At 49.3% G+C, this 13699-nt stretch overlaps 5 protein-coding genes across 7 annotated transcripts; 2 read left to right on the top strand and 3 right to left on the bottom strand.

The window, feature by feature from the left end:
- Positions 1 to 189: 189 nt before the first annotated feature.
- On the top strand, positions 190 to 1510 carry LOC6619423 (metaxin-2). Its single transcript, XM_002043602.2, has 2 exons — positions 190 to 348; positions 418 to 1510. The coding sequence occupies exons 1-2, from the start codon at positions 265 to 267 to the stop codon at positions 1141 to 1143; spliced, it is 810 nt and encodes a 269-aa protein (XP_002043638.1). The 5' UTR covers positions 190 to 264; the 3' UTR covers positions 1144 to 1510.
- A 6-nt stretch (positions 1511 to 1516) lies between these two features.
- LOC6619422 (Golgi reassembly-stacking protein 2) lies at positions 1517 to 3682 on the bottom strand. The gene is made up of 2 exons (XM_002043601.2): positions 3485 to 3682; positions 1517 to 3069 (listed from the first exon to the last, which is right to left on the bottom strand). The coding sequence occupies exons 1-2, from the start codon at positions 3528 to 3530 to the stop codon at positions 1727 to 1729; spliced, it is 1389 nt and encodes a 462-aa protein (XP_002043637.1). The 5' UTR covers positions 3531 to 3682; the 3' UTR covers positions 1517 to 1726.
- A 269-nt stretch (positions 3683 to 3951) lies between these two features.
- Positions 3952 to 4887, bottom strand: LOC6619421 (probable prefoldin subunit 6). The gene is made up of 3 exons (XM_002043600.2): positions 4685 to 4887; positions 4372 to 4597; positions 3952 to 4312 (listed from the first exon to the last, which is right to left on the bottom strand). The coding sequence occupies exons 1-3, from the start codon at positions 4755 to 4757 to the stop codon at positions 4234 to 4236; spliced, it is 378 nt and encodes a 125-aa protein (XP_002043636.1). The 5' UTR covers positions 4758 to 4887; the 3' UTR covers positions 3952 to 4233.
- Positions 4888 to 5033: 146 nt separating this feature from the next.
- On the top strand, positions 5034 to 10282 carry LOC6619420 (polycomb protein Su(z)12). 3 transcript variants are annotated; one of them, XM_032719998.1, is made up of 7 exons: positions 5034 to 5780; positions 5848 to 5894; positions 6117 to 6606; positions 6661 to 7513; positions 7579 to 8402; positions 9048 to 9203; positions 9269 to 9360. In XM_032719998.1, the coding sequence occupies exons 1-6, from the start codon at positions 5591 to 5593 to the stop codon at positions 9197 to 9199; spliced, it is 2556 nt and encodes an 851-aa protein (XP_032575889.1). In that variant the 5' UTR covers positions 5034 to 5590; the 3' UTR covers positions 9200 to 9203; positions 9269 to 9360. The 3 variants fall into 3 exon arrangements, with proteins under 3 accessions (XP_032575889.1, XP_032575888.1, XP_032575886.1); XM_032719997.1 differs by having other exon boundaries at positions 5035 to 5780; positions 9048 to 9206; positions 9269 to 9361; XM_032719995.1 differs by lacking the exon at positions 9048 to 9203 and having other exon boundaries at positions 5040 to 5780; positions 9269 to 10282.
- A 50-nt stretch (positions 10283 to 10332) lies between these two features.
- On the bottom strand, positions 10333 to 13448 carry LOC6619419 (26S proteasome non-ATPase regulatory subunit 2). Its single transcript, XM_002043598.2, has 2 exons — positions 11382 to 13448; positions 10333 to 11313 (listed from the first exon to the last, which is right to left on the bottom strand). The coding sequence occupies exons 1-2, from the start codon at positions 13302 to 13304 to the stop codon at positions 10477 to 10479; spliced, it is 2760 nt and encodes a 919-aa protein (XP_002043634.2). The 5' UTR covers positions 13305 to 13448; the 3' UTR covers positions 10333 to 10476.
- Positions 13449 to 13699: the final 251 nt, after the last annotated feature.

Below are 13699 nucleotides of genomic sequence, written 5' to 3'. Positions count from 1 at the left end.
ACTTGCTTTTCGAAAAAGTTTTTAGTTTTGGGAAAGCTTTCCACTTAATCTATTATATGATGTTATAATAGATACGTGTTAAAATACGTATTATTTATTAGTTTAAATAGTTGAGCAGTTTTTGTTGAAATGCAATTTGTAATAATAATCGCTGTTTGGTTCTTGTCTGCAACGGTCTGGCAACGCCGGCAAACAGCTGCTTGTTACTTCATCGGCGATTTCGGTGTGCAAGTTGAAAAACACAATTTACTCGGTTAATTTACAATGAAATCCCACTATCTGAGCCAGCTAGACACGGCCGATAAACTGTCCGCCGAGCCTTGGCCCGAAGACGCCACCCTCTACCAGGTAAGGCGCTCTATAGCTCCAGAATCTTCACTAACATTAACCTTTTATTAATGTGCATTTAAAACAAAGCCTTATGAAGCGGAACAGATCCTGCTGCCGGAAAACGCCAGTTGCCTGGCCGTGAAGGCTTACCTGAAGATGTGCAACCTGCCCTTCGGGATTCGGTCCTGCGCCAACGCGGAGCACATGTCGCCCGGCGGCAGGATGACCAAGTTGCCCTTCATCCGCGCAGGAGCATTCATCTTTGCCGAATTCGAGCCGATCGTGAACTTTGTGGAGCAGAAGGAACTGGCCATTGGCAGCTGGCAGGACGAGGACGAGAAGTCCGACATGCGCACCTATGTGTCGCTGGTGGAGAACATCTTCACCATGGCGGAGCTGTACATTAGCTTCAAGAACGAACGCGTCTACAAAGAGGTCACAGCGCCCAGGAACGGAGTCGTCTTTCCCTGGCCCCTCAATCACATGCAGAACTATGGGAAGCGGCGGAACGCGCTGCGTCTGTTGAAGGTCTATCAGTGGGACGACCTGGACATCGACAGCGTCATCGACAAGGTGGCCAAGTGCTGTGAGACGCTCGAGTACAAGCTGAAGGAGTCGCCGGAAACGCCCTTCTTCTACGGCGATCAGCCCTGCGAACTGGACGCCATCGCCTTCGGCCACCTCTTCAGCATTCTGACCACCACGCTGCCGAACATGGCGCTGGCCCAAACGGTGCAGAAGTTCAAGGACTTGGTCGAGTTCTGTCGCTTCGTCGATGAGAAGTACTTTCAGACCAGGTGCCTGCCCAATTAGTTGTATGTAGTCGTCGCCTTGAATGTTTTTAAATTTAGTTGAAAAAAAAAAGGTTATTCTACTGATTTTGCTGCCATTAATGTCCAAAACTTTATGTGTAAATCATTTGCACAAGTGACTCAATCTGCAAGTCTCTTTAAACGGAGCTTTGCAATTCTAAAATACTTATAACGATCTTTACTTCATTTAATTTTCAGCAAATAACTTTTCGGCTAAAGAAATTTTGTAAGTATTTGTTATAATACATCAAATAAATTGTTGTTAACAAACCAAGCAAAATAGTCTTGATTTTTGAACAGCCCTTTCCTTTTCATACTTTTGAAGAAATACAAATGCATTGAACGCACGTTTATGTAAAGACCTTAAATACACATATATTTTTATTGATTTATTGTTATAATTAATTTAGATTATTATTATGAATGCAATGTACACATCTTTGCATGCAGCTGGCCAACCGAATTGCGCCGCTTGTGATATCTGCTAACGCAATCATACAAAACAATCAGATGATTCTCGATAATAAAAGCTTAACGACAATTTGTCCAGGTTTAGCAGTTGGTCCATTAGCCCAGTTGAAGTCTTAGTTTCCAGCCTGATTCACTGCCGGTCCGGCTAATTCATCATTGCCTTGCGCCGGAGCAGCGACAGCCTGCGGTGGTACTGGTGGCGCAAACACATGGGCCATCTGCGGCGGCAACGGCGTTGGCTGCGTGGGAAACAGTCCGCCCATGGAGGGTTGCACCTGCGGATACGACGGCACTGTCTGGGCACCGGCTGGATAGGAGAGGGCAGCCGGGGCCGACATGTAGGCCTGCTGTGGTGCAGAGAACATGGGCACAGGCGCTGCCGTGGCCTGTGGAAATGGCAGCTGGGCAGCGGGTATGCCACCTAGAGTAGCATTTTGCTGCGTACTGGGATCGAAAACGCCGGGTATAAAGATGTTGGCTGGCGGCGGCATTGGTTGCGCTGGTGCGGGCACCTGAACCTGTGGTTGCGCCACGGACACGTCAGCCACCGCCGGCGGAGCGGGAACGGAAACGGGCTCGGCAATGGTGGCCTGCGATTCGAGCGCAGCGGTTAGGGCATCGGTAGCCTCATCCGGATTGAAGTAGGTCTTGAACAAGCTCTGTTGTGCCGGTGGCTCAATGGTCGGTGGCCTAACCTCGGCGTTTGTCGATCCAAAGGTGTTGGCCAGTGGCGGTATGTAAGGCAACGTTGGTGAGACCACTGCGGATCCTGCATGGGCTGCTTGAGCAACAGCCGGTGCCGCTCCTCCGGCAGTCAGCAGTGGAGCAGAGGACTCCGCGGAGGCAGCAGCAGGAGCAGCAGCTGAGCTGCTGGTCACTGGCTCTGCCTGCACGGGAATACGATGCAGATAGCCGAAGCCAATGCCGCAGCCCAGTGCTCCCTCGCCACCCCAGGCGGTATTCGGCTTGATGGTCACCTCGCGGCAGGCGTCATCGTCCAGGTTGTAAACGTACATTTTCAGCGGCTGCTGCTCGTGCGTTTCGATCAGCGTGAACAGGTCGTCGTTCTCGTGCCGTATGGCATCTGCCCCAATCACGTAGTCGCTGTAGGCTCGCAGTCCCGCGAGTTCAGCTGGCGAATTGGGATGTACTTCGAGTATGTGCCAGACGCTCTCGTTGGCGCCCTCGAAGGAGCAGAACCGTATGCTGACGCCCAGCAGCCCTTGGCCACCCCAGTTGTTGCTCGGCGTGAGGGTCAGTTCGCGGACCGTCTGCGTCTTGCTGGAGTAGACGGTGAGCCGCACCGGCTTGTCAACGTTCTGGCGAAGCAGCTCCTTCAGCATGTCATTGTCCTGGTCCAAGCGTGTGCCGGCTATTGCGACGATGAAGTCGAAGAAGGCCTCCAGTCCGGCCTTTTGGCCCGGCGAGTTGTCCTGCACCTTGAGTACGTGGTAGCCTGCGGAATACGGATTGTGAATTTCATGGGCATACTTCTATATATTTCAATTTCAAACTAAGAGCGAAGGGGTAGCAGGTATGCTTTATCTGGATAAAACTGTACTACAGGCGTGATTAGAGGAAGGAAATACCCACCATATAAACTATAAATTCTATGATAAGAATGAAGATCGTGGTTAACATATAAAGTAGCGTATTTACATTAGGCATGACTATGATGTCACGATTGTAATTACGCGATTTCATTATGTTTATTAATTTGGTTTACCAGGCTTTGGGTTTTCACAAAGCTGGACATGCTAGACTAGGGTTGCCTTTATCCAGTCAAGACTGTAGCGCTCTTTTTTCTGATTGGACCAGCGGCAGGTTTACGTTTACGTGGTCCGTGGCGAACAAGTTGTTTGCCCACTTACCTTCGGTGCCGCCGCCGGGAACATGGATGCTGTGGCTCGAGCCCATCGTTTGATTTCGTTCAGGTCAAGCTCGAATCCGGAACAGGGATCTGACTTAAGCGACGCTTTGGAAACCCCGATTTATATTCTGCCAACAAATAAGTTCTGTTCTTCGTGGCAACTTTTTGTCGCAGTTTTTAGTGTGGCAGTAGGTCGCCGCCGCTGGAATGCCACATGTCCAGTGGGTGTGCTAAAAGCTACAGCTGATCCCAACATTTTAGTAGGGGAGTTCCATCAACAAAGATAAAATTTGCAAAAATACTAAAGGTATTTATATCCCATTTGAAAGATAAACAAAATCTACATTAATTCAATTTTTTATTTTTAACATATAACTTCTTGCTAAATAAAAAGAGTAACTGGTAAAATGTTACATTTAATAAATGCGCTGCACAAATTTAATTACTAGCCATTTAAAATGCAGTAAATCTTCATAATAAAACGTATGTTTTAATATAAAAATAGGGCAATTATTTTTAAAACTTTTTTTTAGCTGGGAGATGGGAACGATCTTTTTTTTTGAAAATAATATAGTTCATATAATTTTAATGTTTTAATGCATCCACTGAATCCTCATTATCATACTGTTTTAAGGATTTCATGGGTTTTATTAATTTTAAGATAAAGCGGTCGTGCCAGTAGAGTTTCGAAAGCCACTAAGCTGTCCCAAAATAAGTTATAAATTAGATGTGTGCGGGGGTAGAAGGCCTTTACTGCATGGCCGCCGCCACCTGACACTGCTGTTGGTACTTGGCCACGGATTCCCGATGCTTCAGCATGTCCTTCTCCCTGGATTAAATGAAATGAAAATGAAAAGAGGAAAAGGCAACTAGGCGATGGCCACTCACATGTTCTCCAGGGTGTCGGTGGAGCTCTTCAGCTCCTTGGAGATGTACTCCATGCGCTTTCCGACATTCTGACGCGACTCCTCCAGCTCCTGTTTGACCAGAACGGGCCCGTAGAGCTTGTAGACCTTGTTGTCGGGGCCCAGAAGATTCAGCTCGTCCAGGACGCACTTGTTCTCGTTCAGCTGGCTTTCCAGCATTGCCCGCTGCTTTACCATCTTCACGCAGGCTGTGCAGGAAGTTAAATGTACATATATTCCATGCACATTAGACGAAATTATGGAACTTATCCACCAGATGGCTCGCATTTACTCACATTTCTGCAGGTTCTGGTACGCCTCAATCTCGGCCTGCATCTTTTTATACAACGCTGCGCTCTTCTTGTCCATTTTGGTTTAGTTACCGCAGGTGTTAGTTCGGAATTACGAGTTTATTAAGACAGTTGCTTCACCGGTTGTAAATAATTTTAACAAAATTTCGGCTTTCGCATGTGAGTAAAGCATGCAGTGTGCCCAAATATGGTTTTCACAAAATATACCAGCAAATGTCGTCGTTGCCACATGGCTGTAACTGGCGTGCTTTACAGCACTGCCCAAAACAGCTGTCTGAAATGTGCACTAATTACTGTCTTTCATTCAATTTACTAATTAAAACAGGGAAGGTATATACACGAAAACCTTAAAAAATGTTGTGTACTAAACGGAGAAGTAAATGCATTTAAAATCAAATAGCTTGAAGGACTATCAAAAGAGTGTTGGCAAACGCCCAATGTATTAGGACTGGCGTTTTACATGCTTGACATGACCGCAAAAAAATAATGCTTTCATTTGCAATGTTTGGAAGCAAAAAAAGTGCTTAATCTCAAAAACTTACAATGTGTACAATGTGTATATGAAGAAATTAGTTAGTCAGTGTGCAAGCGCTGAACAGCAAAACAAAAACATTCGTCATGCAGTCGTAGCGTTGCTAGTGCGCCCATAATAACGCTGAGACAAAAGCAAAAGATTTCGCGCCGAAAAGGAGGACGGTAGAAAACACGCATAGCGCGGCGGGAAAGTAACAAAAACCGATTGTAAATGGACTCTGATGTGGCGAAAATGTGTGCCAACTAAAAGCGATTGCGTGCGGTTGTAATTGTGATCCGTGGAAAGCGTACCGCCGTCAGTACCGCCCTCGCCCTTCGCCCCCCGCCCCCGTTCCCCTTGCCAACAACACAAAAACAATGGCCCCAACGAAAAAACGCGAAAAAGACAGTAATCCGGATGGTTCAGCCGCAAATGGCATTAATGGCCTCACCCATGGAGCATCGGACGCGAGCAATGCTGGCTCTACCGTACCGCCGACGGGCGAGGGTCAGGTCAAACTCAATGGCCACCAGCAGGAGCAGGAACTCTTTTTGCAGGCCTTTGAGAGTGAGTAGAACCTGCGCTTGTTGTACCTTCGGACCGTCGAGTAATTCGCCGAATACTTACATTACAGAGCCCACGCAGATCTATCGCTACCTGCGCAATCGACACGAGACAAACGTAAGTTGATATCCCTTCCAAGTATTTGTGTCCCATACATCATTGCGGACTTAGCTTCAAATAAGAGATTCCTCGAATTCAGGTTACACCAAATCGCAATTAATACTCAGCTTCAACTGAGCTGCTCCAGTTATGGAGTTATCTTAAATCACCTTAGAAATGTCTGGGATATTTAGCTCCACCCTGCACCACTCATTAATATATACCCCTTCTCAAATACAGCCCATCTTCCTCAACCGCACGCTCAGCTACATGAAGGAACGGATGTCGCGGAACAACAAGAAGCGGATAAGCTTCCAGGTAAACTCCATGCTGGAGAGCATAACACAAAAGTCGGAGGCGGTGAGCCAGAACTACCTGCACGTCATCTACGATTCGCTGCACGAGAAGTTGCCGGCGAGGTTGGACAACGAGTCTGGCGAGGATCTGCTGCAGGAGCAGCTGCTCTGCGAAGCGGGCGAGTCTGTGAGTGTGGAGACCACGCTGTACAAGATCACACGCAGCAAGCGAAAGGACAGCACGCTGGACTTCCAGGAGCTGCTCAGCAAGTGCTCGCAGATCGTGTACAACCCAAAGGATCGTGTGGGAGAACATGCCACCATCAGCATTCCTCTCCAGACGATGCGGCCAATGGGTGAGCAGCACACACTGTACAAGCTGCTCTTTCGCATCAAGGTGCTGGCGCCAAGTACGTGCAACGATGAGAATGCAGGTGAGTTCCTTGCAAAGCGCCCAGTTGGTTTACAAACTAATCCGTCTTCTGCAGAAACTCCACCGATCAAGCGGTCGCGTCGAAATGAGAAAATGTTCGGGTCGGAACTGATATTGTACGAGAAGTCCAGCGGATTCATAACCGAAGGCGAGTACGAGGCCATGCTGCAGCCTCTAAATTCCACCAGCATCAAGTCCTTCTCACCAAAGAAATGCACCTGGGAAACGATGCCCGACAGCTACATTCCACTCTCGCTCACCTACGACGTCTACCAGCAGAGTCCCATGCTCAAGTTCCATCTGACGCTATCCAATGAGCAGCTGCCCGAGATGATTTCCGCTCCGGAGCTGCAGCGTTATGTCCAGCATCTGGATGCGGTGGCCGAGATGAACTACAACAACAACAACTACAATAACAACAACAATTGCAGCGGATTGAAGAACGGTGGTGGCGGAGGCAACAGCACGTTGTGCAAGACCACACCGGAGCACATTCAGATTGTGTACAACTTCATGTACAGCAATAATACCCGCCAGCAGACGGAGTACACACAGGAGCTGAACTGCCCGTGGTGCGGCCTGGACTGCCTGCGTCTCTATGCCCTGCTGAAGCATCTAAAGCTTTGCCACGCCCGCTTCAACTTTACCTACCAGCCGGCTGGAAGTGGAGCTCGCATAGATGTCACCATCAATGATGCCTACGACGGTTCGTATGCCGGATCGCCCTACGACTTAGCCGGTCCGTCTGGCTCCTCGTTTGCCCGCACCTGCGGCCCCGTGCGACGCACCTCGGTCACCAGCCTGATGGTGTGCCGGCCCAGGCGGCAGAAGACCTGCCTGGACGAGTTCCTGGAGCTGGACGAGGACGAGATAAGCAACCAGCGGTCGTACATTACCGGTCACAACAGGTAAGGCGCCACTTTAAGACTATACATAGAATAAGCAAATCAAATCTGTATGAAAATCCTTTCAGACTCTACCACCACACGGAGACTTGCCTGCCCGTGCATTCGAAAGAGCTGGACATCGACTCCGAGGGCGAGAGCGATCCGCTGTGGCTGCGCCAGAAGACCATCCAGATGATCGACGAGTTCTCCGACGTGAACGAGGGTGAAAAGGAGTTGATGAAGCTGTGGAACCTGCACGTGATGCGTCACGGCTTTGTGGGCGATTGCCAGCTGCCGATCGCCTGCGAGATGTTCCTCGACGCCAAAGGCACTGAGATTGTGCGCAAGAATCTCTACCGCAACTTCATCCTGCACATGTGTTCGCTCTTCGACTACGGACTGATCGCGGCCGAGACGGTCTACAAGACGGTACAGAAGCTTCAGGGTCTGCTCAGCAAGTACGCCGCCGGCCAGGAGCTGATGCAGCGGCAGCGCGAGGAGCAACTGAAGTACTGGCTGGATGTGGGCATGCACAAGAAGCAGGAAGACCCCAAGACACTCAAGTCACCCCAAAAGGCAGCACCGCCCGCAGACCAAGCATCTACCTCCTCCGCATCGACCTCTGGAAGTGGTTCAATGCAGCCACCCAAACGAATGCCGGCTCATCTGAAGCGAGGCAGCGCAGCGTCCTCCACGGGCGTCCAGGGCAAGGCCACTGAAAATGGCACCAACAGCAGCAGCAGCAGCAGCGGTAGCAACAGCAAGAACGTGGCCAAGAAGAGCGCCGACCAGCCGCTGAGCACCCTGGCCAACACAAGGGAGCGACGCTCCGAGCAAGGCCAGAAGCGCAATGTCAGCGGATCGCGACTGGCGGCCACACCAGCATCGAAGCGCAAGCTGAGCTCCAAAGGTGAGTGCCGCATCAGCATGCAGCAAGCATTCCCGTCTCATTCCCATTGTATTCATTTTATCTTTCCCTTTTTCTTACAATGGCTTGGGATTACAAACAGTAATCTGACTAAACTTTATGGCTTATGAAAAATGAATCGTCTCGTAGATTTAAACGTAATTGCAACGCGATAGTTTTAGGCTTATACATATATACAAAATCAAAGTAGAGCTTTCTTATTTGGTAATCCGAATTGCTCATGTCATTTAAAATCAATATAAATGATGTTATTATTTGAGGTAAATTTTTGAAGTGAGACAGTATAATGCCATATATTTTATGCTTGCAATTTGTGTAAGCCCATATTTCATCTATTAAACATATCATCATCAATTGCGCCACCCAAAATAACTTTATGCAGATAAACTGATAAACTGATAACATATCCAAGACAAGGAATCGCTACATGCATCTTCATATGTACAAAACATCCAATGCATCCATCCAACATCGTCATGAGTTCACAATGAAAGCCACCGATCAGTAGCAAATCCCAAAATTCAATCAAAATTGTATCGTTTGGACCTTTTTCTTTCAAACCTTTCGCTTTTCCTTTGGACATTAACTGAATTCCTCCTCTCAATGTGAACGCGCGGTCTGTGGCAGATGTGGAGCAGGCGGCGGATGCGCCAGAGGTGCTGGCCCACAGCGATAATGCTGTCGATGTTGGTATTATTGATGATGAGTGTGGCGGATTTGGTGCCGTGGGAGTTAATGGAGTTGCGAGCCCGGTTGCCAACCACTGTGTGGGCAACTAACTCAGTAGTAACTTGAATTCAAGTTGCATTTGACCCGCTCTAATGGTATATGTTTTGGAACTTTGCTAGATAATACAGTGCTTACCAAGCGGCAGCGCTACAGCGACGGAAGTCCCGGCGCAGGGACCGGAAATGGAAATGGACACGGAGGCGGAAGTGGAGCCAGCCGCAACAAAAGCAATAACTATTCACTGCCAGCAACCAGTAACAACGCCAGCAGCAGCAGCAGCAGCAAACGCCCGATTGCCCGGCGTCGCTCCACATCGGAGAGGAGCAAGGCGAGCGGATCGACGGGAGGAGGAGCTGGTGGCGTCCGTACCAGGCTATCGGTGCCGGCCAAGTACGAGAGGCGCTGACGCAGGAGCCGCCGCTGCTGCTGCTGCTGCTCCAACTCATCCTCCTCCTCCTCAATTATCGCCTCCCGTTGACCACATGCATCGCAGGGCTTAGTTTGTTTAATTCGTAGACGCAATGCCGGACCAGGCCATTTTGCAACCCCTAAGTTTATTGCTATATATTCTATTCTATTATGTTGTGTTATATTTTAACCGATTTATCATGTTGGACATTTGTTAAGACTTGTGTCGAATTTGAAATTGACCTCAAAATCGTTCATTTGGTTCGTTGCTACCAGTACGCCACAATTGTATCTAAAATCAAATATACTTTAATTCTTAATTGGCAGTTACTTAAACCTAACAAATCTACAGGGCTAATGGAAAACCAAAATTCAAAAACGATTTGAATTCCCATGCTTACACTTTACATCCTTTTTTGGATTGGGTAAAGCAAGCTTTTGTGGCGAAACAATGAGACAATTTTATCATATGTAATTAGTGCAGAGTGTATACAAATATATATATATATATATTTACAGCAGCAATAAGTAAGTCTATTTTTAAAGTAAAGTTCGTACAAGCGAAACAAACAAACTGCTCCAAAAAAATCCAGCAAGAACCTATCACTAGAGCCTACGACTACATTTATATATACGTATACATGCATAAATAAAAATCCACTTCAAGCACACGCAAAATGAGTATTGCTAAAAGCCACTGAATAAAGTTTGCATATATATATTTTCACACAATGCGTTTGTGTCGCCTGCAATTGGTAATAAAAAGAGCACAGCGTTTATTCTTTATAAGTAGATATATTTCGTATCAATTGAATCGCTTGAATCAACTGCCAGCGGGGAGAACAAATAATTATTGGGAGTTAGTGGCTGAACTTCAATTTCTCGCATGACCTTAAACGTTAAATGTTTGAATGCACTTCTATTTCACAAAGTTGGGGTTCTTTTTGAGTATAACGAAGCCCTCCATGACCGGGGTGAGGGCCAGATACTCATCGGTGGCCAGCTCGGCGCGCTCGCCAATGGCCAGCAGGACGGGCGTGGTGTGCGTCTGGAAGCCGGTGATAGTCTTCGGCTTGCCCGCCTGGCCGACCACATCGATGGCGATGCCGACGCGCACAGGGACCTGCAGCTGGTTGAGCTCCTCGTCGAAGGTGATCAGCATGCGCGCCTGCATGGCAGGCACCAGTGTGTAGAGCAGATAGTGCGATCGGTTCAGTATCAGGTTCTTCACATCCAGCAGGGAAACCAGCGTAGCCATCAGTCCAGCGACGGCCATGGGGTTCATCAGCTGCCTATCGCTGTGGTAGGGACTCAGCGAGAGGGTGCCCTTGCCCAAGTGCGTCAAGCTCTGGGCGATGCGCACCATGAACAGATTGCTGGGATCCTTCGAATGGTACTGCGCCAACTGGCGCAGCATGGAGGCCAGCCGGGCGTTATTCGTGCCGGCGCCCACCAAGCCCATGGCGAAGATCGCATTGTGGGCCACCTCGGCGTCGCTGTCGTGCGAGAACTTGCTCAGCGTGTCGATGATATTCAGCTTGGGATTGGAGGCGGATATCAGGCCCAACGCCAGTGGCACGGCCCGACGGATGGCTGGCTCGCAATAGCGCAGCAGGTTTCCGAACGAGCGGTATGCCATTTCGGCACCGATGTCCTCGCCCATGGCGATCAGGGCAATTCCCAGCACGGCGATCGATTGGGTGGCCGACAAGTCCTTCTCGCGCTCCTTTTCCTTCTCTTTCTCCTTCTCCTTGTCCTACAAAGTTAACGAATTGAAGCAATTAGCTAAGGAACTAGAAAACGAATCGCGAACTGTGGCATTACCTTATCCTTGCCCTTGTCCTTCTTGCTCTTCTCCTTCTCGTCATCGGCACTGGACGTCTCGTAGTGATCGGAGCAGATGTGGAGCAGCTGTTGGATCTTGAGCACGTTGCCAGTGCCAGCGTATGCGCAAATGTCCACCATGGTAGTGGCCATGCTGCGGTACGGCTCTTCCAAAACCTCCAAAGTCATCATCACGGCTTCGGTGGACTTCTGGCGACCCAGGTAAAGCAGACCCAGACCCAAAAACAGGAACCTCGAGTAGGTGTCCTTCAGATCGGCCTTGGTCAGACCCATGATCGTCTGCAGCAAGATCTCGGTGATCTCCGAATTGCACGAACCAACACTGATGAGACCCAGCGACAGAGCTGTAATACCCAATATCTCCACGCTGGCCGAACTCTTGTTGTTGCTGCCAAACGAGAAGACCGTCTTCAGGGTGTCGATCACAATGGAGCGATTGGAGCCAGCGTAGGCGATGCCCAGACCGAGGATGGCGCCAACGCGCATGCAGGAGTTCTGGTTGTCGATATAATCGGAGAGCAGGGCATGAGCCGGATCGACCTCGTTACGGATGCCGCAGTTGACGATTCCGCAAGCTAACAAAGCGCCCGACTTGATGTTGTCATCGGTGGAGTACAAGTACTTATCGATCATGGTCAGACCGCCATCCACATCCCACAGAAGGATCAAACCCAGCGATGCGGTGGCCGAGAGCATGCCGTGCTCCTTGTTCTTGTACAACCATTTGTTTCCGTCTTCCGACAGCAACTTGTCCACCCCGAAACCGGCGTTAACGAAACCATTTACAAAGCTAGCGGCTAGATTTTGCTTGGCAGAGTCAACCTGGATGGATGCAAAGCGGGAGCGCGAGTTGTCCAAATGCGACTTGTAAATGTCCTCCGGCGTTTTGGGCTCCATGATGTCCAGTTCGCGAGCTAGATTGAGGAAATGCTTGTTCAGATTAGCATTCGACATGATCTCCATGAGATCATCGTAGTCCGGCACCGATTCATCCAGCTCCAGGCAAATCTGTTGGCGGGCCAGCATAAAGGCCAGCTGCTTCTGCATGGCCGGCTCCTTGGGCTCCTTAAAGATCTCACCGATCTTGTCCATATCGTTGAGCATCAACGCCAGTCGCATGGCCTGTGTGTACTGGTTGAACTTGCGCGACAGCTGGAGCGCGGTTTCCAGGATAATGGTGTTGTCCGGGTCGGGAACGTACGGATAGCAGGACTGCAGATAGAGACAGACGCGGGGATAGGCCGACTCGTCCACAAAGTCGCTCAACAGGTGCAAGTGATCGATTTCGATCAGCAGATCGCAGGCATCAGCCTCGGCATTGTGCTCCATATTGTACGGGATGATCTGCTTGACCAGTTCGATGAGCTGCACACGAAAGTCACCCGTTGTATCGTGATAGTGGGCAGAAATTTCGCCAGACAGATGACGCACATACTCATGGCCCCAGTCCCCGATGCGCTGCTTGCGATCGCAGAGGAATCGGTAGGCCAGGCAATCCTTGCCGCTGCCCATGGTCATCGAGAGCACCGAGATTATGTCGGCACACAACTGGCGGGCCTGCTCATTGGGCATGTGCTTGTACACCGTCTTCATGGTTTCGTAGTGCGGGCGCATGAACTTCAAGGGCTTGGGCACCGAGGTCATCGACGTCGTGGAGGCCCTGATCAATTTGGCCATACTCTCCAGCGTCGGCTGGTAGAGCTTCACATCCGGCTCCTGCAGGTGCTGCACCAGCAGCTCCAGCTCCTCCTGCAGCTGCTGGTCCTCGTCGGAGAGCTCCGGCTGCTGCTCCTTGTCCTTGCTGTCCTTCTTTTCATCCTTCTTGGCCTTCGGATCTTTGGCATCGCCTTCGGATGCCGCCGGCTTCAGCGGCTTCTTCTCCAGCTTGGTCTCGCCCGTCATGATATCTTTCCTGGCTTGTCTGACTTAAGGGATTTAATTGGCACTACGTTTGTTTCGATTGTAATGCGGTTTATGCGGCTTTGTTCCCCTTTTTTTCGTTGTTGAAATTGCAGAATTACACAGCGCTTTTTGCAGTGCGACCGTGCTGCGAACGCCAGGCTATGCCCCGCTTATCTGTTTAAAATACCAGAATAATCAGCTACCGTTACCACGAGCTGGTCACATTCAAATAGTGATGGCAGTGACTTTCACTTTATCGATTTTTAAGGGCCTTGCCAATCAAAATTATTATTCAAAAGTGATAGAAATCAGAAAGCTAAATATTTTTGTGTATGTAGGCGGGTTTTTTGAAAATGTCGTGATATGCAGATATTTTAAATATATTTTTTACATCC

The sequence above is a fragment of the Drosophila sechellia genome, chromosome 3L, assembly GCF_004382195.2.
Source record: "Drosophila sechellia strain sech25 chromosome 3L, ASM438219v1, whole genome shotgun sequence".
NCBI classification, from domain to species: Eukaryota; Metazoa; Arthropoda; class Insecta; order Diptera; family Drosophilidae; genus Drosophila; species Drosophila sechellia.
The sequence above is the reverse complement of the archived record's forward strand: the minus strand, read 5'-3'. Positions and strand labels throughout refer to the sequence as shown.